The sequence below is a fragment of the Pelophylax lessonae genome (assembly GCF_965119305.1).
Source record: "Pelophylax lessonae genome assembly, chromosome: 1".
In the NCBI taxonomy this organism is placed as follows: domain Eukaryota; kingdom Metazoa; phylum Chordata; class Amphibia; order Anura; family Ranidae; genus Pelophylax; species Pelophylax lessonae.
The window spans coordinates 804,344,548-804,372,245 of NC_138768.1; the positions used below are offsets into that span (position 1 = coordinate 804,344,548).

Sequence of the window (27,698 nt, forward strand, 5' to 3'; positions counted from 1 at the left end):
TGAACCGGCACTTAGCCACCACATAGGCTCTTTAGTCGTCACTTCCATTAGACTGGCTGACCCTCCCCATCAGGTACTCCTTTAACCCCCTTTTTTTCCCTTGCTCTGTTCTCCCCTGCTCTTCATGTGGCCCCTCATCTCTGCTCAATGCTTTCCACCACCACGCAGGTAATCGCAACCAATTACCAAGGGCCTACGGAATTTCAAAGTAGTAAAGCATTTCTACTGCATATTTCCCTGGGGGCTGAGGTTGTTAGGTGGTAGTCTGGACTTGACGCTCTTCATGCCATTGAGTCCTTGAGGCTTAGTTTCAAGATTGTTGACTTATGTTTATTATTTATGTACCTGCCTCATGCAAGACCCCGTTCACACTGGGGCGACCTGTCAGGCGACCTGGTCGCCTGACAGGTCGCCTCGCATAGGGAAGCTGCGGGCCCGTTATAATAGGAGCGACACAAGTCGCTCCGACTTAGAAAAAGGGTCCGGAGCTTCTTTGGGGCGACCTGGAGCGACCTGCATTGACTTCAATGTTATGAAGCCCGTGCCGGCTGCTCCGAGGTCGCGGTGCGAGCCGCGACCTGTGAGGTCGCCGTGGAAGTCGGATCGCCCCAGTGTAACCGGGGCCTAAAAAGGACATTGACGGGTTTGTTTTTTTTCTGTAATAAAGGAGCAATAATAACCAATAAACTTCAATCTTAAAAAAAAAAAAAAAAAACACACCCATGCAGCCCCAACACCTAAGGAATGGTAAGCTGAAATGTATACCATTTTTGTTTCTTAGGTTTAGATATGTAAACGTCCCCCTAGTTGAAAGGGGTAGAGGGGGAGCCAAGAAATTTCCCAAATACTTCTGGGAATTTAGGACCATATGACAAGGCTGGTGCATCACCTGGCCTTGACTTCTCTCAGAGTGGAGACTAAAGCCCCGTACACACGCAGCGATTGTCGGCCGTAAATATTCGGCCGCCGAACGATTGTCGGCTTGTTAGTATGATGCTTCGACAACCGACAGCGCATTTTCGGCCGAACAGAATCTGGTGTGCAGGCATTAAAATTTTTGTTGGCCAACACCAGAACGGCCGATTGTTCACCAGTCAGTACAGAATTCGGCCGACAAACAGCCGATTAGCAAGACTGGGCATGCTCAGAAAAGAAAAAAAAGACAAGGAAAGTTAACCATCACATGACATCACTTCTGCAGTCGGCTGTTGTTGGCCGACAAAATTCATGTGCTGTCTTTTGCAGTTTTCAGCCAACAGGACAGCACCGGACAAAAGACGGCCGATCGTTCGGCCGACATTCGGGACGTGTGTACGGGGCTTAAGTCAACTTCCGGTCAAATGCCAGAAACTCAGTGGAATTAGAGTGAGGTCAAAAGGATTTATCCTCGGCCTAGGATGAAATAGGAGGCTTAGTAAAAGTACTTGCAGTCAAACCAAGGTGCCGAATACGCTTCAGCCCATTTTCAGACCAAAGCAGATCCACTGCTCTGGAACTCAAAAAAAAAAAGGCCAGCAGAAGATAAAAGGACCCATCACCAGTATTGCATGGTGTCATCTTGGGTTGATCTTTCCCTATTACTGACTTGCCATGACTTATTTTGAATTTTTTGTGGAGGTGACCCTCTTGTTATAGGCAACACCTTGCTTCCTCTTGTCAAGAGCCTCCATTCCAGCAAGCAGCACAGTAGGGACATCATCAAATCTCACCCCAAATCTCCCCAGACTAGCAGTCAGAGAAAGCAGTGCCATAGATCTCACAGCAGCACACATACATCTATGCGGCTGTATGCAAGAAGTTCCCAGGCAAACTCACAGGAAGTGCACTGCTAATTTGTTTAGGAGAAATTGAAGACAAAAAAAGGTAACTACTCAAGGGTACCGTTTAGGCTCAATTAAGGCTGGGTTCCCACTGATGCAGCCACGGGTCTGTTGTGTCCCTGTTAACCGAACTTGGTGAAAATCAGGTCCAAATATTTGCCTGAATTTGCACCTAAAACAGCCAAAAGACGCACAGGACCCTTTTTCAATGCGGACCGCGGGCCCCAGAGCTGTGGGAACCGGCTCCATTGAAAGCCAGTCACACTCTCCTGTCATACGAAGTGGAAACCCGCATCCAATTTGCATAAGTGTGATCCCACCCTAACACTTCTAATTAATTCCTATAACATAGCAAATCTTCACTTTAAAATAAGTCTCTTTTGGGATGGATAAGTTAACTGAAATAAAGTGCCATTAAACCCACATCATTAAAAAAAAACTATCAATAAATGGTGTATCAATAGATGCTGTTCATACTCACTATAGGAAAAAAAAAAAACAAACACTGGTTGATCCTGCTGCTCTCTATCTCCACCTTCTGTCTGTTTATGTACCCACTGCAGTTGGGGATTTTGCAGAACAATGTTGGCAGCTAGTGCACCTGCTCAGTTTTTAGTGTATTTTCTTCTTATCACATCTGAGCAGACCATGTGACTATAGAGTTACACATGTGAGTGTATACACAGTGGTAAATGACAGCCCACTCCCTTCCTCCTCCACCATATCCACTAACCAGCTAAACACAGTGGGGCGGGATATTACATCTTGATTGATGGAGGCTTCACCTCCCTCTCATTCTAAGACACAGGCTGGGAGGCGTGACACAGGTGTGACTGGCAGAAAATCAGCCCACACCAGGTTATTGCCCAAAAATACTAAAGATTTCATTTCAAATATATATGTGTGACAATCTAAAAACAGTTTATTGATATGAATTATTTTTACTCTGCATCCCAAATGCTCTTTTTTTTTTTTTTGAACACGTGACCAGCAGCAGAGGAATAGAAGTTCCTCCTGCCTAGGTTTCCCTGCAGACAGGCTGGGAAAGAGCTGGGTCATGCAACAGCTATAAATCAGTTAGGAAAAAGTCTTGAATCATTTTTTTATTTGTTAAAATAATTACATTACCATCAACCACATATAGAAAAAGAAGGATTAATGTCAAACAGTGTGTTTAGTGCCTCTTTACGTTAATAATTTAGCTCATAATTTAGTTACAATTTTAGTTTGTAATACAAGGTTCATCCAAATACCAAAGACCAACAAGCTGTCCTCCATGTTAATACATGACAAATAATTTTTGTTAGTATAATGCTAAGCATATATGGTTGATAAAAGGTCAGAGGTTAAGCACAGGGGATCATTCAATCGATTACCTGTCTACAATGGAAATCATTCAAAGCCATTACATCACTTGTACGGTCACGTATACGTCACATGACAGCATGTCCTCCAGCGCACTGCAAAGACTGCAGACACTGTCCTGGAACAAATCAGCTACCAAAATGAATGTGGAACCAGTCTTACCTCTAAGTGAAATTAAAAAAAAAAATTCCGAAGATAGAAGGAAGTAGGAGTTCTGTACACTGTAATGGGTAATAGGAAGTGTCCTGCGTGTGAAGATATTTATAGTTTGGTATTTTATATAAATAGGCGTTCATTTACACACTCACATGCAGTAGAAGTGATTTACAAAAACTGAAGTGGTTTCCAGTAGCATTGAAATTTATTCCAGGATTTATTTTTGAAGTATGGGTCAAAGTTTCCAATTACAGGTAAGATAAGCCTTCATTTATTGCTGATATCTCCATCCCTCTTTCTCTCTATGCATAATCAAGAGCGGTTGGTTGAGGGTCATGTACTGCGTCCGTAGACATGAGAGTGCTAGCCAATCAGGCAACTGTCATCCCCTTCTACATGTAGCTTTTTTTAGGCTCATACAGGTGGGTGCAGTAACTCACACTAGCCAATCAGAAATGGTGGAAAATAAACAGGATTGGAATAAACTCAAACCCGGCTGCTGTGGTTAAGGCCACTGTATACACACTGGGCGTTTAGCCCTGACGTAAGGAGGCTCTGGTGTTAGGTGTAGACAAAGGGGACAAATGCATCTTCCAGTCCTACTGCCGGCAGCCTGTCAAACTCTAGGAGAGGTCACTGCAGATAGATTGAGCACCTACAGGAACTAAAAGTTCAGGGCAGTATGAGAAGAACGCCCAGAACATAAAAAATATTTGTCACTCAGCGCATGCTGCCCTAAATATGTTAGCAGTGCCGGGACAAGGTCATCTGCCCACCCCTTGTCCCGGCCCTGAATGTTGGTACCCCTAGGTACTCTGTCCAGCCGCAGCAGTTGTCAGCCTCCCATGCAGTTTAATAGGCTGCCAGCAGAGGGGCTGGACGGTGCACCTAAATGTCAGAGGCTTCATAAACAGTAATGCCACTGCACTGTTGGATAGACTTGAATGACACTTCAATGAAGCAGTAGTTAGGAAAAAAAAATAAATAACAAATGTTGCAAAGACGCAATGCACTGCCCCTACAAAGGAGGAAGGTGGAGATTATCTTTTGTGAAAAACGCACATCTTAAAGAAACTATAGGCAGTTATTTTGACCTTTCACTATTTAGCTTGGTCCTGCCTTCAATTTCTTTTTGATCATGAGGTCATCACAATTGAGGACTAATCAGGAGAAGGAAAAAGAAGGTTGGGCTAGGCATGACTTTTCTATCCATGATCAGCCCATGAATAATTGTTAATAATTTAGACACATAAGGAACTTAGAAAAAACAAGCAGTGACAAATTATCCAGTAATATTCACACAATGCTCCAAGTTTGTGCAATCAAATACATGCAACTGCATTTTTAGCGCTTACTAGCAATCAATCACAGGCGCCTTTAGCAGCCCAGAAGACCGTAGCGGATCTCATCCGTGTTCAGCCAGCCACACAGGAAAGTCAGGGTTGGTACAGAACATCATCTGCCCGTGTCTCTGCTTCTGCTGATTATTTGTCACTGAACTGAATTCCTTTATTATACATTCAGCCTGAAGAGCTCAGGTCCGTCACAGGATTATTTTCAGCTAAAAATGTGAAAACATTTAAAAAGATCATAAAAACGGTCCATAAGATTCCACTCCTGCAAACTAATTAATCAGCCAAATTTAGTATAAGATCGATCGAAGATGAATGCCTGCGATTTGCCATGAAATGTCAGGCACACAAGCTGTCGCAGCACGCAGAGTGAACGTCCACTGTCCTCCTACCCTACTAAAGTTTACTACCATTTATCTGGGAATGTTCTATACTACACTACACACACCTTGGATCGGCGTGCACCCTTACTATATACACTACACAAACCTTGGATCGGCGTGCACCCTTACTATATACACTACACAAACCTTGGATCGGCGTGCACCCTTACTATATACACTACACAAACCTTGGATCGGCGTGCACCCTTACTATATACACTACACAAACCTTGGATCGGCGTGCACCCTTACTATATACACTACACAAACCTTGGATCGGCGTGCACCCTTACTATATACACTACACACACCTTGGATCGGTGTGCACCCTTACTATATACACTACACACACCTTGGATCGGTGTGCACCCTTACTATATACACTACACACACCTTGGATCGGTGTGCACCCTTACTATATACACTACACACACCTTGGATCGGTGTGCACCCTTACTATATACAGGCATACCCCGCTTTAAGTACACTCACTTTAAGTACACTCGCGATTAAGGACATTCAACAAGGACAAAGCTTGTTCAGCTTGGCATGACACTACTCCCGGTTTTTAACATTGTCGTCTGTAGGAAATCTTGGTCAGCTTGACATGGCACTGCTCCCAAACCATAAGTGACAGGGATACCAAACGTAGGGAGCACCGAGAGGGGACCCAGGACTACAACATATCCTGTTTGTGGCTGGCCAGCTTGCCTAGGTAATCTACTATGTCATAGTCCTGGATCCTCTTAACATGCTCCCCAAGCTTGGTATCCTTGTCACATGGTTTGGGAGCAGTGCCATGTCAAGCTGACCAAGATTTCCTATGGAGCTAGTATATTTACATGCATTGAGAAATGAAAAAAGGTATTGCTTCACTTTAAGTCCTTTTTCATTTTACATACATGCTCTGGTCCCATTGTGTACTTAAAAGTGGGGTATGCCTGTACACTACACAAACCTTGGATCGGCGTGCACCCTTACTATATACACTACACACACCTTGGATCGGCGTACACCCTTACTATATACACTACACACACCTTGGATCGGCGTGCACCTTTACTATATACACTACACACAACTTGGATCGACGTTCACCCTTACTACATACACTACACACACCTTGGATCGGCGTGCACCCTTACTATAAACACTACACACACCTTGGATCGGCGTGCACCCTTACTATATACACTACACACACCTTGGATCGGCGTACACCCTTACTATATACACTACACACACCTTGGATCGGCGTGCACCTTTACTATATACACTACACACACCTTGGATCGGCGTGCACCCTTACTATAAACACTACACACACCTTGGATCGGCGTGCACCCTTACTATATACACTACACACACCTTGGATCGGCGTACACCCTTACTATATACACTACACACACCTTGGATCGGCGTGCACCTTTACTATATACACTACACACACCTTGGATCGGCGTGCACCCTTACTATAAACACTACACACACCTTGGATCGGCGTGCACCCTTACTATATACACTACACACACCTTGGATCGGCGTGCACCCTTACTATATACACTACACACACCTTGGATCGGCGTGCACCCTTACTATATACACTACACACACCTTGGATCATCGTGCACCCTTACTATATACACTACACACACCTTGGATCGACGTGCCTCCTTACTATATACACACACACACCTTGGATCGGTATACACCCTTACTATATACACTACACACACCTTGGATCATCGTGCACCCTTACTATATACACTACACACACCTTGGATCATCGTGCACCCTTACTATATACACTACACACACCTTGGATCATCGTGCACCCTTACTATATACACTACACACACCTTGGATCGGCGTGCACCCTTACTATATACACTACACACACCTTGGATCATCGTGCACCCTTACTATATACACGCACACATACCTTGGATTGGCGTGCACCCTTACTATATACACTACACACACCTTGGATCGGTGTGCACCCTTACTATATACACTACACACACCTTGGATCGGCGTGCACCCTTACTATATACACTACACACACCTTGGATCGGCGTGCACCCTTACTATATACACGCACCCTGATCATACTAGGGAAAAAGAACAAATGAAGTAGCAGGCAGTCCTTGATCTTTATACCCAAACATTTGTAACAGAAAGAAAAACGTCCGGTCTATGTACCAGAGTACACCGAAACAATGTATACAAGTGAATAGTGTGATAAAACGTTTCATGGCTTCTTTATCTCTTTTTCTAATCATCAGGAGATGGTTAAACCACATACAAAGTAAACCCAAACAGTCTGATCAGTTCAGAAGACAAAGATAACAAATCTGTAGAGCCAGTAGGATACTTTGTCTAGACTTTTGGCTCTATTAAATGTCAGTATTTATAGAGTTCAGAGAATGTATGCAGTGCTTTACATATTGTATATTACCACCAGCCACTGTCCTCAGGGAGCTGACAATTGAAGACTGGCCATACACAACACAATCTGATTGTACAATCTTGGTTTTCTATACCAGGAATATATTCACTTAGGATGAAATCAGACAGGCCCAAAATAAATAGACAGGCTCTTGCACTACCTAGTTGATGGCCGATCTAAAAGATTGTACAGTCAGATTGTAAAGTGTATAGTCCGCCTAAGGTCCCTATCTCACATACACATACTATGGCCAATTTAGAGTCCTTCTGCACAGCCACCCCGGACCGCAGGAGATCTGTAAACAGATCAGATTGGTATGGATATCACTTTTACATCCGTGTCCTTTTAAAGTTTTCCTCCATCTCTTTGGGCAAATGGATGGGAGTCCTTCATCTGATATGTTCCGATTGGGACACACCCTTTCCATTTGTTTTGTGGACCTAAATGGCCTGGGTTGTGGGTGGATGTAAAGTGACGCACATTGGTTTACATCTGCCCGCCCATTGAGATATACTGCGATCCATATAAAAAGATGGACAGACAATCCTCCTCTTAAAGGGGTCGAATGAACATAGCAGCATGTCTTTGGAGTGTGGAGGAAACCCGAATAAGCACCGGGAGAAAACATGCAAACTCCATGCAGCTGGTGGGATTTAAACCGAGGACCTCAGTACCGCCAGACTGAAGTGCCAACCACTCTTGTAAGGCACTGTGCAAACTGTTGGCGCTATTAAAATCCTGTATAATAATAATAATAATAATAACCACCACTGAACTTTCTCTATAGATTCCACTCCAGCAAGCCTGATACAAAGCGTCTCTCTGGCGGAGATCTGCTCCCGGCATACAAGCAGTAAATGTCATAGTGAGTCTATGGCCGGCTCCCCTCTGAGGGTTCACATTGTAAAATAAATGTGCAGAACTCAGACAAAGCAAACAATCCTTGGCACAGCTCAGCACCCCATGCTGTTCCCACATCAACACCGGCTGCACCTTCCCTGCAACTCACTAATGAATGATCCCACCCAGACACAATTTCATTCGTCTGAACACAGATTGTAGGGGGGGACCCTGCAACAAAGCAAAGACACTTCACCCTGATCGGCTGTCTATGGGGCCATTGGATGGATCATCCCAGCACAACGCCCAGGTCACTCCAACTACATCCAGGTCAGATTATACAGTGCATCCAGAATGTATTCACATCGCTTCACTTTTTATGTTACAGCCTTATTCCAAAATGGATTAAACGTATTATTTTCCTCAAAATTCTACAAACAATACCCCATAATGACAACATGAAAGAAGTTTGTTTGAAATCTTCGCTAAATTATTAAAACAGAAAATGTAAGTATTCACAGCATTTGTTCAATACTTTGTTGAAGCACCTTTGGCACCAATTACAGCTTCAAGTCTTTGAGTATGATGCTACAAGCTTGGCTCACCTATTTTGGGCAGTTTCTCCCATTCTACTTTGCAGGACCTCTCAAGATCCATCAGGTTGGATGGGAAGGGTTGGTGCACAGCCATTTTCAGATCTTCCCAAAGATGTTCAAGTCTGGGCTCTGGCTGGGCCACTCAAGGACATTCATAGAGTTGTCCCATAGCCACTCCTTTGTTATCTTGGCTGTGTGCTTAGGGTCGTTGTCCTGTTGGAAGATGAACCTTCACCCCAGTCTGAGGTCCAGAGCGCTCTGGAGCAGTTTTCATCAAGGATGTCTCTGTACATTTCTGCATTCATCTTTCCCTCGATCCTGACTAGTCTCCCAGGTCCTGCCCCTGAAAAACATCTCCACAGCATGATGCTGCCACCACCATGCTTCACTGTAGGGATGGTATTGGCCAGGTGATAAGTGGTGCCTGATTTCCTCCAGGCATGACACTTGCCATTCAGGTCAAATTCAATCTTTGTTTCATCAGACAACAAAATTATATTTTTATCATGGTCTGAGGGTCTTTCAGGTGCAGTTTGGTAAACTCCAGACAGGCTGTCATTTGCCTGAGGAGTGGCTTCCATCTGGCAACTCTACCATACAGGTCTGATTGGTGGAGTGCTGTAGAGATGGTTGTTCTTCTGGAAGGTTCTCCTCTCCACTGAGAAATGCTGGAGCTCTGTCAGAGTGACCATCACATTCTGGGTCACCTCTCCAATTAAGGCCCCTCTCCCCTGAATGCTGTTTGGCCAGGCGGCTCGCTCTAGGAAGAGTCTTGGTGGTTTCAAACTTCTCCCATTTACAGATGATGGAGGCCACTATGCTCATTGGGACTTTCAATGCTGCAGAAATGTTTCTGTACCCTTCCCCAGATCTGTGCCTCAATACATTCCTGTCTCAGAGGTCTACAGACAATTCCTTGGACTTCATGGCTTGGTTTGTGCTCTGACCTGTACAGTAACTGTGGGACCTTATATGGACAGGTGTGTGCCTTTCTAAATCATGTCCAATCAGCTGAATTTACCACAGGTGGACTCCAATCAAGTTGTAGAAACATCTCAAGGATGATCAGTGGACACAGGATCCACCTGAGCTCAATTTTGAGTGTCACGGCAAAGGCTGTGAATATTTATGTACATGTGGTGATCTTTTTTATTTTTAATACATTTGCAAAGATTTCAAACAAACTTTCACATTGTCATTATGGGGTAATGTCTGTAGAATTTTAAGGAAAATAATGAATTTAATCCATTTTGGAATAAGGCTGTAACATAAAATGTGGAAAAAGTGAAGCGCTGTGAATACTTTCTGGATGCACTGTATGTGCGGTCTATGGGTGCTTTCATACAATTTTTCGGTGTTTTCAATGAGCTGCTGGTTGTCAAGGCATCCAAATAAACTTTTTTGGCCAACACACATTGAGCCCCCGTTCACACTGGAACAATTTGTCATGTGGTTTGACAGGTCAAATCGCATGACAAGTCGCAGCCTATTGCTGGCAATCGCTCTGTTCAAATCGGTGCAATGAGGACTTTGCAGTGCTGCACCAATTTGGAAAACTAGTTCCTGCACCACTTTTCGGATGGGACTTGGATAGACATCTGTATATGAAGCCACGCAGTTTCCTGAAGTTGCACTGAGACGCGGCTTTGAAATCATGCGATTTCAGATGAACCCTCGGAGGCTTAGGGGGGTTTATGAAAACTGGAGCAGACAATCTGTGCATGGCAACCAACCAATCAGCTTCTAGTTTTCATCGTCAAAGCATAGCTGAAGATATAAGCGGACTGCTCGCCATGCACAGCTCCAGCTTTGATAAGAACTAGCACTAAGTAAAGTAATGATGAGCCCCGAGCTGGAAATGAAGATTCCTATTGTATTCTATGGGGAATATTCACACCTGACTGTCATTTGTTTGTTGCCCAAAGCTACAAAAAGTAAAGTAGGCCGGGGGAAGGTATTTAAGCAGTTCAGACATGTCTCAATGTCTCTGCTATCTGCCAATAAGCAGCAGATGGGGCGTTTACATGTCACAGGTGTGATGCTTCACGTCTGTAGGAAAGTTTACCCAACATGTAGCGACTGGCGAGCCTGATGAACGCTACACAACGAAGCAAATGGGGAAGCAGCGCAAACGCCTGCAACTTTGTGCATCGCAAGCAGTTGTGGCGTGTCTGGCGGCAAAAAAACAGGCATTCAGTAGCCTCTGAAGGAAAAGGAGATTTGATGCCTGGTACACGATACCAGCTTTATTTCATTCGACCCAGAACAAAAAAATACAAATCTGACAGCTCTGGTCGGGCTGCTGTACTAACAATCCAATGTTAATATAGCGACCCCCCCCCCCCCCCGCTGTACCAATGTGTTCTGACAGGGGGACCCCCCCCAACACTCCGATCAGCGCTCCCTGCCATTGGCTGACAGTGCTGATCAGGAGTCGGTCAGCAGACCTTTTTTGGTCATAATCCTTGGACAGAAGCCGGCTGCCATACACATCGTGTTTATTACGCCAGCCGATGTCACCTGACATTCGCCCCATGTGGACACTTAAATAGGAGCGCCTGAAAATGTCCAATTCCTGGCCTCTCCTCCTAGTGCCTAGCATGCCATTGGCTAAAACAAACACCAAAAAACAGGTCTACAAAAGTAAAAAAGCTAAAAAAGCACATAGGTATGAGCCTTATGCTCATTACACACAATACAATCTGATTGTACTATCTCCTTTAGATCTACCAACAAGTATGTAGTGTAAAACTGCCCATACATTACACAATTTCCATTAGATTTACCTTCAACTATGTAGTGAAAGGTCTGCCTGACTGCATACAAATAGACGTGTTTAGGTGTCACCTCCTCATATTCTATGGGTTTGGTAAATCTAAGGAAAAATCGATACCAGAAAATGATGTCTGGGTTGTGTACAGTGATTGGATAGATGAGGGAGGTCCTCACATTACAGAGTTGTGATAGATGGAAAGTTGATTGTACACAGATTGTATGGTCAGATTGTAATGTGCATAGGGAGCCTTATAGTGGCCATACACACTGTAAATGTACGATTTGATGAAAACGATTAGATTTGCAATGAGTCGAATAGATATAAATCCCCTTCCAATCAAATTAGACTTGATTTTGATCAGATTGGATGATAGTGAGTAGATTGGTGGGGAAGGTTTGCATTGATTGGAAGCGCTGGAACGGATTGATCAGCTCGTGGATTGGATAAATTAGAAGTTTTATGGTGGAAAAACTATGGATAACTTCTGATTGTATCTTCCAACAATGGAGTGTGTGTGTGGTATGGAATGATTGGGGACTGCAGATCGATAGAAGAAATCGATGATGATGATGGAAGGGTGTATGGTCCCCATATATAGAGCTTTTATTATTAGGAGGGATAGTAGGACTGGTGCTCTGTGATTGTGCCTGGAAATGACAGCTGGGACTCCTGTACAGCCAATCACATCGTCCATCCTCTATAGAAGGACAAAGAAGTTGTGGTCTCCGCACAGTGGGAAGTTATCTAGGAGAAGATCCCTACACACAGCACAATGAAGATCGGGGGATCACTCACCGATAGCTGGCTGCTATTGGGGGAGTCCTCTGTGGCCAGCAGGAATTCCTCTATAAAGGTCTCTTTCATGGTGAAGTCCTCCCCCCCGTCCGCTCTCCGGAGGAAACCGATCCGACATCAGCTCATACACAGCACTGCAACCTCAGCGCGCTCTACCTCTGTGTGTGTGTCTGACTCTGGGATCCGCCCATGGCACGCCCACCGAACCGCCCACTTCATCATTTAGGACAATTGGCCGCAGACAGCCTGGGTGGGCACCTTGTCTTTCCCCGCCCACGGCATGCCCACCGACCCGCCCCCTCCAGCAGCCTGGATAATTAGGTTGAGGGTTCCCCCAGTCCATCCTTTGTGTGCGATCACCTCGGATCATCAGTACAGGGACCATACACAGGACCGACACAAAATAATACCAGCACCATCCTCCATTATATACACAGGACCGACACAATATAATACCAGCACCATCCTCCATTATATACACAGGACCGACACAACATATCCTAGCACCATCCTCCATTATACACAGTGCCAATCATCATCTATGGATGGGGCATCACACACCTTACAATCTACAACCAGCATAGGAGCCTGATTTTACAGATGAGGGAGCTCCTCCTATCATCAGCCTGATTGTACAGACATTGGCTGTTCAGATTGTAAAGAGAAGGAGTCATCATACACACATTACAACCTGACCATACAATCTCTGTACAATCAATCAATGATCTACCCAATCTATGTGATAAGAGGACTTCCCTAATCTATACAACTTATGACTAAGATTGGGTAGATCATAGAATGATTGTACAGAGATTGTATGCTCAGGTCATAATGTGTGTATGACTTCTCTTTACAATCTGAACAGCCAATCTCTGTACAATCAGCCTGAGATCTACCCAATCTGTGTGATAGGAGGACCTCCCTCATCTATACAACCAATCTGTATACAACCAGGCATGCCCTTGCACTATAAGGCTTTTATGTAAAAGGTGATTGTACAATCAGATTGTGATGTGTGTGGTGAGCTCTGAAGCCTAGTACACACGGGCGGAATGTTCGGAGACATCCGCTGGAAAAAACAAAAAAATGGCCGACATTCAACCCCTGTGTATGGCAGCTGGTTTGGCTGGCTTCTGTCGGATGTGCATGCTGGGAAACCAGCTGCCCACCGGCTCCCGATCAGCGCTCTTAGCCAATGGCAGAGAGAGCTGACTGAAGTGTTCTGGCGGGGGGGGGGGGGGAGCTGTCCCCCAGTCAGAACACAATGGCTCAGTGGGGGGGGGGGGGGGGTTGCTGTACTAATGTCGGATTGTTAGTACAGCAGCTCTTCCTAACCCAACAGTTTTTTTTTTTCATTCAGCCTGCTGGGTTAAATCGGCCCTTCCCTGTGTCTGAGCACCTCAGTGGGGACAGGGCAGGTAAGTCTAACATAATGTGCTAGTATACAGTGCATACTAGCACAATATAGCTAAAACCTGCAGGGAGGGGGGCCTTTTATCTCTTTCGTTCATTGACGGACACAGCTCCTGATCTTCTTAACCATTGGGTTATACTGCCCCCTACAGGAGTAGGACACCAGGCAGAAAAGTCTGGCTACGCCTATGGGCAGTCCCAGTGGGTATACTCCCTCACTGCTATACGTTCTGCCTAGTCAGGGGTAAGGACCTAATTCCTTGCTGGGATCTCTGGTCCTGGCAATTTTTTATTTTTAGATAGAATTTTTTTCTCCTGGATTTTTTCCTGTGAGATCTACAAATAAACTGCCGGACTGGGCGATGGGCTGGATAATCTAGATCCAGTGGTCACCCTAGTCTGGCCAGCGAGCACGTACAGACCTCATCTGTGCACGACGGGGGCTGGTCTGCGAGTTAAACGTCTCGCGAGGTCGCATACGACCGGGTCTTGGACAAGTAGCAAAGTTCCTCCTGGCTGACAGCCCCCCCCCCCCCCCATTTCGATGGAGAAGAGGTTCTGTCTGGAGCAGTGCCTGTCTGGTTCCTGGTATGGTAAGCTACTGTCCACCCTCTACCCCTGAAGGGTTTTGGGGTGGACGTGGGCCCCTCCATGGGACAGTTGGACCCTTGGGCTCCCCTCCTTCCCATTAGGCACCCCCTCATCGGTCTGGTGGTCCCTGTGGGTGGCCATCTTGCCCCACATCCTTCACTGACACTGGGGCTGTGGGGTGGCCTGGGTGGGGGGAGGGTGCTGTGTTGGCGATGGAGGCAGGGGGGCTGGGTGACCGGCTGTGGGGGGGGGCTGTATCTGCCAGGGCCCCCCTTCCTGCCTGTGCCGTTTTCTGAGACCTAGGGATCCCTCCTGGTGCCTCCATTTTCTTATAGCCTGTGTGCTTAATGCACAGTGGCCAAGTTTGTGTAGTCCGGCGGCCATTTTTCGGGGGTTTGCCATTGAAAATAGCGGCAGCCATGCCAGTGGAGCCCTCTGGGCAGCGATTTTGGTGGTGGGAGCTCCTCATCCCCTGGTGCTGACTCTTGGATCTTTTTGTTTCCTGATAGCCGTTCGTGCAGTGCAGATTCTCCTGGTAGCTGCGGTGCCTGGTTTCTGTGGGGTGGTGAGTCTGGTGGAGTCCTCTCCCTGTCTACTTAAGATCGATTGGTGCTCGGTGGCTGGCAACTGGGTGAGCTGCCAGAGCAGTGGGGTTGTCCCTTAGCAGTGTTTTACACTTTTTGTGGGGTCCCCCTGGTGACTCATGGGAGTTTTTGCAGCACATTTCCCCACCTGATCCCCTCTCTGAAGCTGAGGGGTCCTCGGGGTCCCATCCATGGCTGCACTGATGGCGGTCCTGGAGTCCTTGGTGTCCCAGGTGGAGGTGGCTTTTGGGCGACGTGCTTGCAAAAAGCGCCGCCCCCCGCCATCCCCGACGGTGCTTCAGGCCTATTCTATTAAAGGTCAGGTTCCTCCTTTCCCTGTCAAGGCGCACTCTACTCGGGCACTCAGTGCCTCCTGGGCCTCCCGTTATCAGGCGTCAGTGACGCAGGTCTGCAAGGCGGCCACCTGGTCGTTGGTGCACACTTTCACAAAGTTCTATAAAGTGGATGTGTTGACATCTGCTTCCATTGGGCGCAAGGTTTTCATGCTGCTGTTTAGAGGACCTGATCCTCTTAGAAGGTGTATTGTCTTTTTCAGGTGAGTTCTAGTTGTTTTAGTTGAGCTCCTGTTGCCTGGTTGGCTATAGTTAGCCTTGAGAATTTCTGTTTGCTGTTCCCACCCCTCATGTTTAACACTGCTTTGAGACGTCCCAATGGTTATGAAGAACAGGAGCTGTGTCCGTCAATGAACAGAAGAGAAAATGGGATTTTTGACTTACCGTAAAATCCATTTCTCTGTAGTTCATTGATGGACACAGCACCCACACCTCTGTGGAGTTGTAATTCTTCCGACACTGCTTGTAGCTAAACTGAGTACCTATAGCAGGGAGAGGGAGTATACCCCCTGGGACTGCCCATAGGCGTAGCCAGATTTTTTTCTGCCTAGTGTACTACTCCTGTAAGGGGCAGTACAACCCAATGGTTAAGAAGATCAGGAGCTGTGTCCGTCAATGAACATCAGAGAGATGGATTTTACAGTAAGTCAAAAATCCCACCAACTTTACTGCCACTTTAAAGTATCCCGACTCTTCTCCTCTTGCTCCTTTAATGAACTTGTAGATAAAATTTTTCTTTAACCCCTTCCTGAACCTGGGGGAAGGACCGGATGATAAGGTGACTTCTGTGATTGGCTGTCACAGCGATCAGATGACTGGGAGCCGATCCCGCTGCCCACTTATCAGTAGTAGAGACTGAGAGCTGATCTGAGTGTGTATAGTGAGGGCCCTTTCCGCACAGAGACCTCAGCCACCATGGATGCATATGTGCGGTGTATGGGTGTTAGAGAAAACCTTCTGTGTTACATGGGCAGCAAGAATTAAACTAGAATTCCACCCCAACACTAAAATCTCTAAACCTACACACGTTCCACACATAGATTTGGAAAGGCGAGTAAAAAGAAGCACCCAGTGTCCAATAAGATACAAGTTGGAAGGTGACCAGAGATGTATAGTAACTAAGTAGAACTACTTCACTACCGTACTTAAGTACCGAAAGGCGGTATCTGTACTTTCCTAGAGTAGAATTTTTTTCTCCCACTTCCACTTTTACTTCACTACATTTTTTTCGATGATTTCAATACTTCTACTCTGATATTTTTTTTTTGTGCTGCATAATTACTCGTTACTATTATAAAAATTACCACTGCCAGAACAGTAGATGGCAGGTTTCATGAAGCTCAAAACATGTGTATTATCAGCGCATACGAAAATAAATGCTACTGTATGTATAAATAAAAGCTGCATTTGAAATAATAAAAAACAATATGATGTTCAAACGTTTGACTTCTTTCTTTAATAACTACATAACACAGTACTTGTGCTTTTACTTTCAGTACTTGAGTAGCAATTTTTTTTTTCAAAACTACTGGTACTTTTACTTTCATTACTTGAGTAGCAAAATGTTTTAAAAAACTACTTGCAATACTTAAGTACAAAAAATGTTGAATACTTTAGTACTTCTATTCAAGTCAATTTTTGATCGAGCACTTCCACTTCTACTCAAGTCACTTTTTGATCGAGCACTTGTACTTTTTCTCAAGTATGGGTTTCGAGTACTTTATACAACTCTGAAGGTGAGTAAGAAGGCGTTTATTGAAAATAGCTACCTCGCGCCAACGCATTTTCGAGGGAACATGGACCCCCCCCCCCCCTTCTTCATGGCTATTCCCTTCAAACATGTTGAATCGAAGTACTTGTTGCTATTTTCAACAAACGCCCTCTAACTTACCTTCCCAATTGTACCCAATTGGAAACCGGGTGCTCCTTTCTACTCACCTTTCCAAATCTACGTGTGGAACAGCCCTAAGGCCATACCTGAAGGAAGGAACCCAAGCCCTAAGAGGACTCCATTCTTTTTTCTTCTACTTCTTTACTCGCCCACATTATCACCCACTCACGACCAGTGACTGATCAAGCCCAATGTGGTCTACAACCCTAACAAATAAAACTGCATGGAATAGAAAAACTCCACAGAACTGGCCATGTACTTCCTTTGTACACAAAATCTGACCTCTGGCCAAACTGTTCCTTCAGCATTGTATGTGTAAGCGTGCCCCATCCTATGCCCCATCCCATTCCCTGTCCTATGCCCCATCCCATTCCCTGTCCTATGCCCCTTTCCCGCTTCTGCCTGATCTGCTTTCTTCAGTTCAAGCTGGAGCTGGCTGCCAGGGTCACTTGGCATCTGGATCAGAAGAAGTGAAAAGTCTTACCAACACCAGAGTCTATACATACAGTGTAAAAAACACATCACATTCCATATTCTCCCGATATCCCAGGTTTCGTTGGGGATTTGGTTTACTTTCCCAGCATTTCTGAATATACATATGTGTAGCACCACCCCCGCAGGAGCTGCTGATTATATTATTGGGTCTACACCCTGCCTAACAACCCAATCAAATTGGCTCGATCCCTCCTCAGGCACAACTGACCCTGAATAGGACTGGACTATCAAATAGATACACAGGTTGGAATACAATACTTCACTATGCAACAATACCTTGTTACCTTCTTGAATAGTAGTCCTTCTGGGTGACACAATGGAACAACGCACAAGATTGTAATTAACCAAACTTAGTTTACTATGTATCAAATTGAATAGGGGAGATACAATACAATACAATACAAGTCCATAAAAGGTTATTTAAAACAGCTTTAAAAAGGTAAAAGAATACCCCCACACTCCTCCTGCATTAAGGCTAGACACAGTACCAGGTAGGTGGGCCTATCTGAGTCCCTCCCCCAGAGTTCTCCTCTTTCTTGTTGATCTTCGCTAGCAAGGTTATTGAATAGAGCTCATTTGTAATCCAGATTAGGAATAAAGATCAAGAGAGAAAAAAACAACGAGCTGTTAGTTGTCACCGCAGGGTGTCTGCGTAACTGAGCAATAACTTCTGCGAGAGAGATAAGCCTCTGGCGACTCCTTTACAGACCTTATTGTTTGTCTATGAGTCTCCTGAGAGGGTATGGTGATAAACCCCGGGGTTTTATCACCTCCTGCTGCGCTACCGCTATCTGTAGATAAAACTGTCTCTTCAGCAGATAAAGTCAGTTATTGGGCATGTGCCCTCTCACCACCAGAAGTTTCTCCTTCGCGCGCTTCCACTGCGGTCTCAGTCCTTTGGCTATATGCCAGCCGCGCGGGGTCCTTCTGGCGGATGACTTCCGGTCTCGGCAAACAGCAGTATGACCTCCAGGAATGTGCCTCGTGCTTGAGATGGGACGGTTCCACGTCGTCCCTCCAGGCTAAAAGGCTCTGGCCCAATATCCAGTGTCAGTCCTTCACTCTCGCTCGCTGGTTCCTCAGAGTCCAGCGCAGAAAGGCCCCCCCCCTTCGCGCGCTTCTCTCTTCCTTTAAATAACCTCCCCCATAGTGCCGTGCGGTGCAGCCGTGCACCCTGGATCTTGCAAAGCAGCCTGGGAGATGTAGTTTCTTCATCTTGTGAAAAGGAAGTCACAGCCTGGGAAATTCCATGCAGCTACCACTAGAGGGAGCCTAGTTCCTGGATCTTGCAAAGCAGCCTGGGAGATGTAGTTTCTTCATCTTGTGAAAAGGAAGTCACAGCCCGGGAAATTCCATGCAGCTACCACTAGAGGGAGCCTAGTTCCTTCCCACATATCAAACAGTGTCTTTAGGCATGTTTAACCCCGCTACACACTCCCCCCACTTGAGAAACTTTGGTCCCCAAAGAGGTCAACAGTATGTACCCTAGTGCATAGGTTGGCATTATACAACAAAAACATTAACATTTTGCTGAAATAAGTCAATCTGAATACATCCAATTTTGTATTCTAATAGCAGTGCAACAGTAAAACGATAAAGTGCAATTAATAAGCAAATAAGTGATTTCTACAGTGTTAATATAGTGCTGATTTCTAGTGCTTTTATATAGTGCTCCTTTAAAAAGCACATGTGCCTTTGCAATTTCTTAAACACTTACATCTTAAAGTTTGTGTTGAAAAAAAAACATCAAAAGGTGAGAAAGAGAAAAAAACATATAGTGAGGTCAGAGCAACAAATGTGCGCAAACATTAACTCACAAAGTAAACCAAATTGTGAACATCAAAAACTGTGCTTATTATAATGGCCAAACCCAATATCCTTATGTACAAACTTAAATGCAAACGTTTTCTACTTCAATACTTTGTTCTCATGATCTCTCACAGACCCCCCAAAACTTGGGTGGCCTGTACAGTTGTGCCTGGGGGTGAGCTAGGGTTGTCCCCCACCAAATCTACAGTGGAGGAACTAGGCTGGTCAGGAGACCTTTTGGAGATAAAAACAGCTTCTTCCGAACATTCACCCAATTGATCATAGGTCAGTCTCTTAGGTGGGTGAATGACTCTCCTTTCCCTCTGTTCCCGTGGAGGCATGCTCTCAGAGGTACTAGGATCAGGCACTTCTGAGGATTCTTCCATGTCCCCCTCCTCATGTTCCAACACAGAGGCACCTGATGGTTCAAGAGAGGTCAGTTCTTCTTCAGAGAAGGGTGCAACCTCCTCCTCAGGATCTTCATCCTCAGCTGCTTCTTCTGGAAGCATATGAAAGGGTATGAATTCAGGGGCTTCTGCCCGAAGGGCTCCTCTATCAGCCAAGTCAGACGAAGACAGGGAGGCAGGTGTGGGTTCTGGCAACTGAGATGACCACAACCAGTCGGGTACCTCCTCTTCATCTTCCAAATCTTCAGATGGAGAACTTCCCTCTCCCTCATCTGGGAGCATCGTCTGAGATCTGGTAACTGGTCTGGACCGGCGAGAAGTCGAAGGGGCCGCTGACAAGTCTTCCACAGGGGGCATACGAACCGCTTCAGAGAGAGGCAGCAAATGGTTCCGATGCCAAGCCTTCAATGGACCCACACTTCCCTCAGGCCGAATTTGGTACACAGGAAGGTTTGGCAGTTGCTTGCAGATAACATAAGGTTGGGACTTCCAGCGGTCTGCCAACTTGTGTTTTCCCGGGACACCCAAGTTTCTCAACAAAACCCTGTCCCCTGGTTGCAGGTCATGGATCCGAACTTTTAGGTCGAAATTTTTTTTATTCCGCAGTCCACGTTGATCAGATGTGGCCTGAGCCTTGTCATAGGCCGCTTTCAGACTCTTCCGCAGTCGGTCCACATATCCTCTATGCGATGCTGAAGAGGTATGATCAGGCGAAATGCCAAAGGCCAAATCCACTGGCAACCGAGCCTCCCTTCCAAACATCAGCCGATAAGGGGAATATCCAGTAGCATCACTGACAGTGCTGTTGTAGGCATGCACAATGGCAGCTACGTGCTTGCCCCAATGCTGTTTCTTCTCTGAGCTCAAAGTCCCCAACATATCCAAAAGAGTCCTGTTAAATCGTTCAGGCTGGGCATCCCCCTGTGGATGGTAGGGAGTGGTTCTAGTCTTTTGAATGCCTAACATATCTAACAGTCTCTTGATCAGTCTGCTTTCAAAGTCCCTTCCCTGATCAGAATGGAGGCGTTGTGGTAACCCATAATGTACAAAGAACTTCTCTACAAGAACTTTGGCTACCGTTGAGGCCTTCTGATCCCTTGTTGGGAATACTTGAGCATATCTGGTAAAATGGTCTGTTACCACAAGGACATTCCCCTGGCCACTCAGATCAGGCTCTAAGCAAAGGAAATCAATGCACACCAGCTCCATGGGTCCCTGACTTTGTAGATGGCCCATTGGGGCTGCTTGACGTGGCAGAGTCTTCCTCTGTATACACCGGACACAAGAATGACAGTATCCTTCAACTTCGGCCCTCATACAAGGCCAGTAGAACCTGTCCCTGACAAGCTGAAAGGTTCTTTCGGGCCCCAGATGGCCATGATTATCATGAAGAGCGGCCAGAACTCCCTCTCTGTATTTAGCTGGTAAGAACAGTTGCCACTTCTCCTCCAGATCTTCAGATGGACCTCTCCGGTAGGCCACTCCTTCTCTGATCTGTAACCGGGTCCACTCTCTATGCAACAGACGGGCCCCCTGAGGGGAGTCAGTTAGAAGCAACTCAGGGCTCTGGATCTCCAGAGCTTCCAAGAGAAGTTTTCCCAAAGGGTCTTCCAACTGCTCCTTCCGCAAGTCCCTTTTGGACAGCCGGGGCAAACCCTCCCCTTCAACTTGGGTCACCTGGCAGTAGCATTTGGGTACTCCGATAGCCGAAACCCCAATCTCTTCTGCTCTTGACCCTCCTCGGGATCGAAATTCAGTTCCCTGATATAGGGCACGCACCCCTTCTGGAGCCAAATGAGTCCATTCTTCCGCAGGTTCCTGTGGAACATGCAACCTTCTGGATAGGGCATCTGCATCCCTATTTCCGATTCCTGGCCGATACTTCAGGCTAAAATTGAAGCTAGAGAGGGCAGCCAACCATCGATGTCCTGTTGCATCCAGCTTGGCCGTAGTCAACAGATAGGTGAGGGGATTATTATCTGTCTTGACAATGAATTCAGCTCCGTACAGGTAGTCTTTCAATTTGTCAACCACTGCCCACTTCAAGGCCAAGAATTCAAGTTTGTGAGTAGGATAATTCCTTTCAGCAGGCAATAGGCTTCTGCTCACATAGGCAACAGGTCGCAGATGACCCTCATGCTCCTGATAAAGTACCCCCCCCAGCCCATCTCGGCTGGCATCAACATGCAGTTCATATGGTTTTGTGGGGTCCGCATAGGCCAACACAGGGGCAGTGGTTAGGGTTTCCTTCAGCTGGACAAAGGCCCCTTCGCATTCCGGGGTCCACTGATCCTGGATGGATTCCTTAGCCTTCCGGGGGCCTATGGTGGACTTCGCCGGCTTTACCAACTCAGGGACATCATCTTCTTCATTCTTCAGGAGCTCATTTAGGGGTCGGGCAATCTGGGCGAACCCCTCCACAAACCTCCTGTAATAGGAGCAAAAGCCCAAGAATGACCGGAGTTCGGTCACATTTGTGGGTCTCGGCCAGGAAGCAACAGCATCCAGCTTGTCCGGGTCAGTGGCCACCCCTTCTTCAGACACGATATGGCCCAGGTAATGGACCGAGGACTGATAGAATTGGCACTTCTCAGGAGAAAGTTTCAGACCTTCTTCATGTAGCCTCTTCAAGACCTTTTCCAACCTCTCCTCATGTTCTTCTAAAGTTCTGCCAAACACGATAACATCATCCAAGTATACCAGTACCTCTATCAAATTCATATCTCCAACGGTCCTCTCCATCAGCCTTTGGAAGGTAGCAGGGGCCCCGGACAACCCCTGAGGCATGCGATTGAACTCAAAGAACCCCACAGGGGTGATGAAGGCTGTTTTCTCCCGATCTTCAGGGTGCATGGGGATCTGATAATACCCACTCTTTAAGTCCATCACACTGAACCACTTCGCCCCTGACAGACTCTGTAGGGCATCTTCGATTCGAGGAGTGGTATACTGGTCTGGGATGGTTCTTCTGTTCAGCGTTCGGTAGTCGATACAAAGCCTCAAAGATCCATTTTTCTTCCGGACTACCACTATCGGGGAAGCATACGGGCTCCTGGATTCTCGGATAATCCCGATCTTTTTGAGCTCTGCCAGCTGTTGACGTAGATCTTCTAAGTCACCTAAGGGGACTCGCCGGACTCTCTCCCTGAAAGGCTTGTCCTCACTCAGGCGGATCTTATGAGTAGCGCTCCTGGCACATCCCACGTCAAACTCGTCCTTAGAGAATATTTCCCTACATCGAGCAAGTTGTGCCTTGGCCCTCTTCACCCATTCCGGCGGGAGGGCAGCGTTTCCAGAGCAAAGCTCCTCTATAACCGCTTCACCCTGTTCCTTTTCTTTGAAATCAATGGGGGCAACTGGGGTAGCCGGGTTGACTTGGCCCAGGAGCACTCTGGCCGGTACCTTCACTGGTGTAATAGAGGTGTTTCTGACACTCACTAAAACCCTTCCACGGTTTTCCTGTAACACCTTCAAAGGGATCACCTCAGGGATCACTTCTATCCCTCTCTGTCTCTCCTTTTGACCTGATTCAAAGATAATGAAGGGACCCGGCTGTTGCCATGTGAGTTTAACAGAAGCCTTAAAACAGGCCACCTCTCCTGGCTGTAAGACCTTTTCTGCTCTATCCAGCTTCCAGAGTCGTCCAACTCCTTCTGCGGGGGCCTCTTGCTCCAACACTAATCGTTGGTAGGCCTGCCGTAGCATGGGATGGATCCTTGGCGCCTGAGCATCTTGTCCCTGGACCAGTTGTATCAGAAGGCGCCTTACCAGGTCAGTGTTTGTTCCTACGATGAGAGAGCTTTTGTTGGCCCCTGGTGGACGAGGACAGACCACCGCTAAGGTGTCGAAGGTTTCCGCTTCACCAGCCACTGATGGATCAAAGGTCAACTTGATTGGCAGATACCCGTCATAGGGAAAACTTTGGGTCCCAATACCCCATATCTCCAGATCTTCCAACTTCTGCAAAGGTAGATGGGTAAGATATTTATCATAGAAGTCTCTATACAAAAGAGTCACCTGGGCCCCTGTGTCAAGGAGGGCTCTTGTGTAAATTCCTTCCACCTGAACCGAGACCACTGGGGAGGGCCCGACCAAGTTAGTTGGGAATTCTCTTGATGTAGCCTGGTTGTCTGATTCAGTTCTCTGTACCCTGGCCCTCTTCTCCTTTTTCTTCCTTGATCTGGGCCCCCGCTGAACCCGGTGTGCATTGACTTTCCTTCCCTCAGTAACCCGGAGTCTAGAACTGAGGGTATTATATTTGGGTCTGACCCCCTGACTCAGTTTCCCTGATCCTGCACCACTTCTGGAGTCCCTTAAGACTGGCGGACACCCGGTTGACTCCTTCACCGGTGTCCTCTGAAGTTTCCCGCTGGCTCGCGAGGTTTCGCGGCAGCATTTCCTGAGCTGGGACATACCCTTCTAACATGCCCAACTCCCCCGCAGTTGAAACAAGTTAACAATCTTGCAGGCCGTGGCTCTGGATCTGTGCTGAGACTAACAGGTTCATCTGGCCTCTCCGATATACTCCCCTTGGGTAGAGTGGATACCTGACCAGTCAGGATGGACACCATTTCTATCAACTGAGACACTTGGGTCTTTAGGAGTTCAACTTGAGAGTCACCCTCTTCCACACTTATCACTCCAACCCGGGCAGTTGAGTCAAACTGCCGACTTTTCTTCTTGTTGTCCAACATAACCTCTTCCTCTCTGACCATTCGAATCAGATCGGGGTATTCTAGAATGCCGCCATCTCGACGAGTTCGTAACAGTATGGCAATGGGATCTAAAGGTTGAGCCCCTTTCAGAACCTGTCGTGCACGAGTCTCATCTATTTTCCGGTGGTCTATTCCTTTCTTTAACAGAATCTGGTGGATAATCCTATCCAGACGTTTAATGAATTCGGACAACTTCTCCCCCTCTTCCTGATAACAGTGGTCCAACTGGTAGAGAAGTTCAGCCGCGTTCTCCGTCCGACCAAACACATCTTGCAGAATGTCCAAATAATCCTGTGCAGTGCAGTTCTTCTTGCTAAGCTTTAGATTACGTACAGCCTCTAATGCAGGTCCCCTTAAACTCTCTGTGATTCTCTGCTTCTTGTGCTGTTCTGGTACCTCCCATTCCTCCAAAGCCTGAGTGGCGGTATCTAACCACTCTTCGAACCCATCTTCTGCTGAAGGCACAGGCTGTTTCCCAGAGAATGTCCGGAGCTTCCTATATCCAGTCATCAAATAGCTCGAGGAGTCCCTACTACATTTTGCCACAATCTCCCCAAGAACAGCACACAGTTCTGAGCTAAAAGTCGACAAAGGTGATAACTCAGGATGCCCTTCTTGGACACCTTTTTCTTGGCTGGATACCCCAGGGGTGGTGGATGAGGGACCCGCAATAGGAACTCCTGGATGTATCAGGAAAAGTTCTGTTTGGTCAGTAGTTTTTACACTGTTTCCGTTGAAATAATCAGGGACCCCCTTCCTCCACTCACACAGTGCATACGTGTGTGGGACAGTGGTGTCAGTTTTCATGTCAATCACCCAAAATTTCCTGTCTGTGGATAGTGCCCTCAAAACAGGGAGGAGCTTTTCTTCAGTCCAGGCTTCTCCCTTGATTTCAACCACCAGGCCATTTTCCACTATGACATTCTCTTCCTTGCACCACTCAGCAGCAGCGACAGGATCCATTTCTGCGTGGGAGGGGATTCTATGGCTGAGAGGGTTGTATTGCAGGACTGTAGAAATCCCGGACGAGCCCCCACGTGTAGCACCACCCCCGCAGGAGCTGCTGATTATATTATTGGGTCTACACCCTGCCTAACAACCCAATCAAATTGGCTCGATCCCTCCTCAGGCACAACTGACCCTGAATAGGACTGGACTATCAAATAGATACACAGGTTGGAATACAATACTTCACTATGCAACAATACCTTGTTACCTTCTTGAATAGTAGTCCTTCTGGGTGACACAATGGAACAACGCACAAGATTGTAATTAACCAAACTTAGTTTACTATGTATCAAATTGAATAGGGGAGATACAATACAATACAATACAAGTCCATAAAAGGTTATTTAAAACAGCTTTAAAAAGGTAAAAGAATACCCCCACACTCCTCCTGCATTAAGGCTAGACACAGTACCAGGTAGGTGGGCCTATCTGAGTCCCTCCCCCAGAGTTCTCCTCTTTCTTGTTGATCTTCGCTAGCAAGGTTATTGAATAGAGCTCATTTGTAATCCAGATTAGGAATAAAGATCAAGAGAGAAAAAAACAACGAGCTGTTAGTTGTCACCGCAGGGTGTCTGCGTAACTGAGCAATAACTTCTGCGAGAGAGATAAGCCTCTGGCGACTCCTTTACAGACCTTATTGTTTGTCTATGAGTCTCCTGAGAGGGTATGGTGATAAACCCCGGGGTTTTATCACCTCCTGCTGCGCTACCGCTATCTGTAGATAAAACTGTCTCTTCAGCAGATAAAGTCAGTTATTGGGCATGTGCCCTCTCACCACCAGAAGTTTCTCCTTCGCGCGCTTCCACTGCGGTCTCAGTCCTTTGGCTATATGCCAGCCGCGCGGGGTCCTTCTGGCGGATGACTTCCGGTCTCGGCAAACAGCAGTATGACCTCCAGGAATGTGCCTCGTGCTTGAGATGGGACGGTTCCACGTCGTCCCTCCAGGCTAAAAGGCTCTGGCCCAATATCCAGTGTCAGTCCTTCACTCTCGCTCGCTGGTTCCTCAGAGTCCAGCGCAGAAAGGCCCCCCCCCTTCGCGCGCTTCTCTCTTCCTTTAAATAACCTCCCCCATAGTGCCGTGCGGTGCAGCCGTGCACCCTGGATCTTGCAAAGCAGCCTGGGAGATGTAGTTTCTTCATCTTGTGAAAAGGAAGTCACAGCCTGGGAAATTCCATGCAGCTACCACTAGAGGGAGCCTAGTTCCTGGATCTTGCAAAGCAGCCTGGGAGATGTAGTTTCTTCATCTTGTGAAAAGGAAGTCACAGCCCGGGAAATTCCATGCAGCTACCACTAGAGGGAGCCTAGTTCCTTCCCACATATCAAACAGTGTCTTTAGGCATGTTTAACCCCGCTACATATGATTGACCCCATTGGCATGAGTCATGGATCAATTATTGCACTTCATCCCAAGCTTATATAAGGGCTGACTGCTAAGTCTTACAATGCCGTTATTAAACAGAAAGCCAGCTGTGCGTAGGAGAAGAAATGTTCTTTCTATGGTCTTATAAGGTAAAAAAGAAAAATTACAGATAATTATATAGCAATCTATCTATACATCTATATATAAAAGAGAGAGAAATTTGTTTACGCAGAATGTAAAACAAGTCATATCTTAAAGTTTAACTCCAGGGAAAAAAATATATATTTTGAATACCAAACTAGCTACCTGTATACGGTTTGTGAATGGCTGTTGTAGTATAAAAATTGATACCTTGCTGCAAGCCGGCTCCTACACACCAGTACTGGATTTCTGGGGATGGAAGATGCAGCTAGGAAAGTGAAGGGCTCCAGGCCGGCCTCTCCTCTTCCTTTCACAGAAAGCCTTGAATTTTCTTTACAGAATACAAGGGGTTCTGTGAATGGAGAAGAGCTTGCATTACCTGTCCCTCCTCTTCTTCTC

General features: G+C 46.5%; 1 protein-coding gene across 2 annotated transcripts in view; it reads right to left on the reverse strand.

Annotated features, from left to right (window-relative positions):
* The window catches only part of RGS12 (regulator of G protein signaling 12), a gene marked incomplete at its 3' end in the record, with an annotated part of 381,119 nt that overhangs the window by 161,611 nt on the left and 191,810 nt on the right, over positions 1 to 27,698 (reverse strand). Inside the window, exon 1 of one of the 2 annotated variants that reach the window (XM_082256416.1) lies at positions 12,533 to 12,678. The exons of the other annotated variant lie outside the window; for it this stretch is intronic. Coding sequence (XP_082112542.1) covers positions 12,533 to 12,601 — 69 coding nt within the window. The 5' untranslated portion in view covers positions 12,602 to 12,678. Of the gene's footprint in view, positions 1 to 12,532; positions 12,679 to 27,698 lie in introns of those variants that run through there. 2 annotated transcript variants of the gene reach the window in all.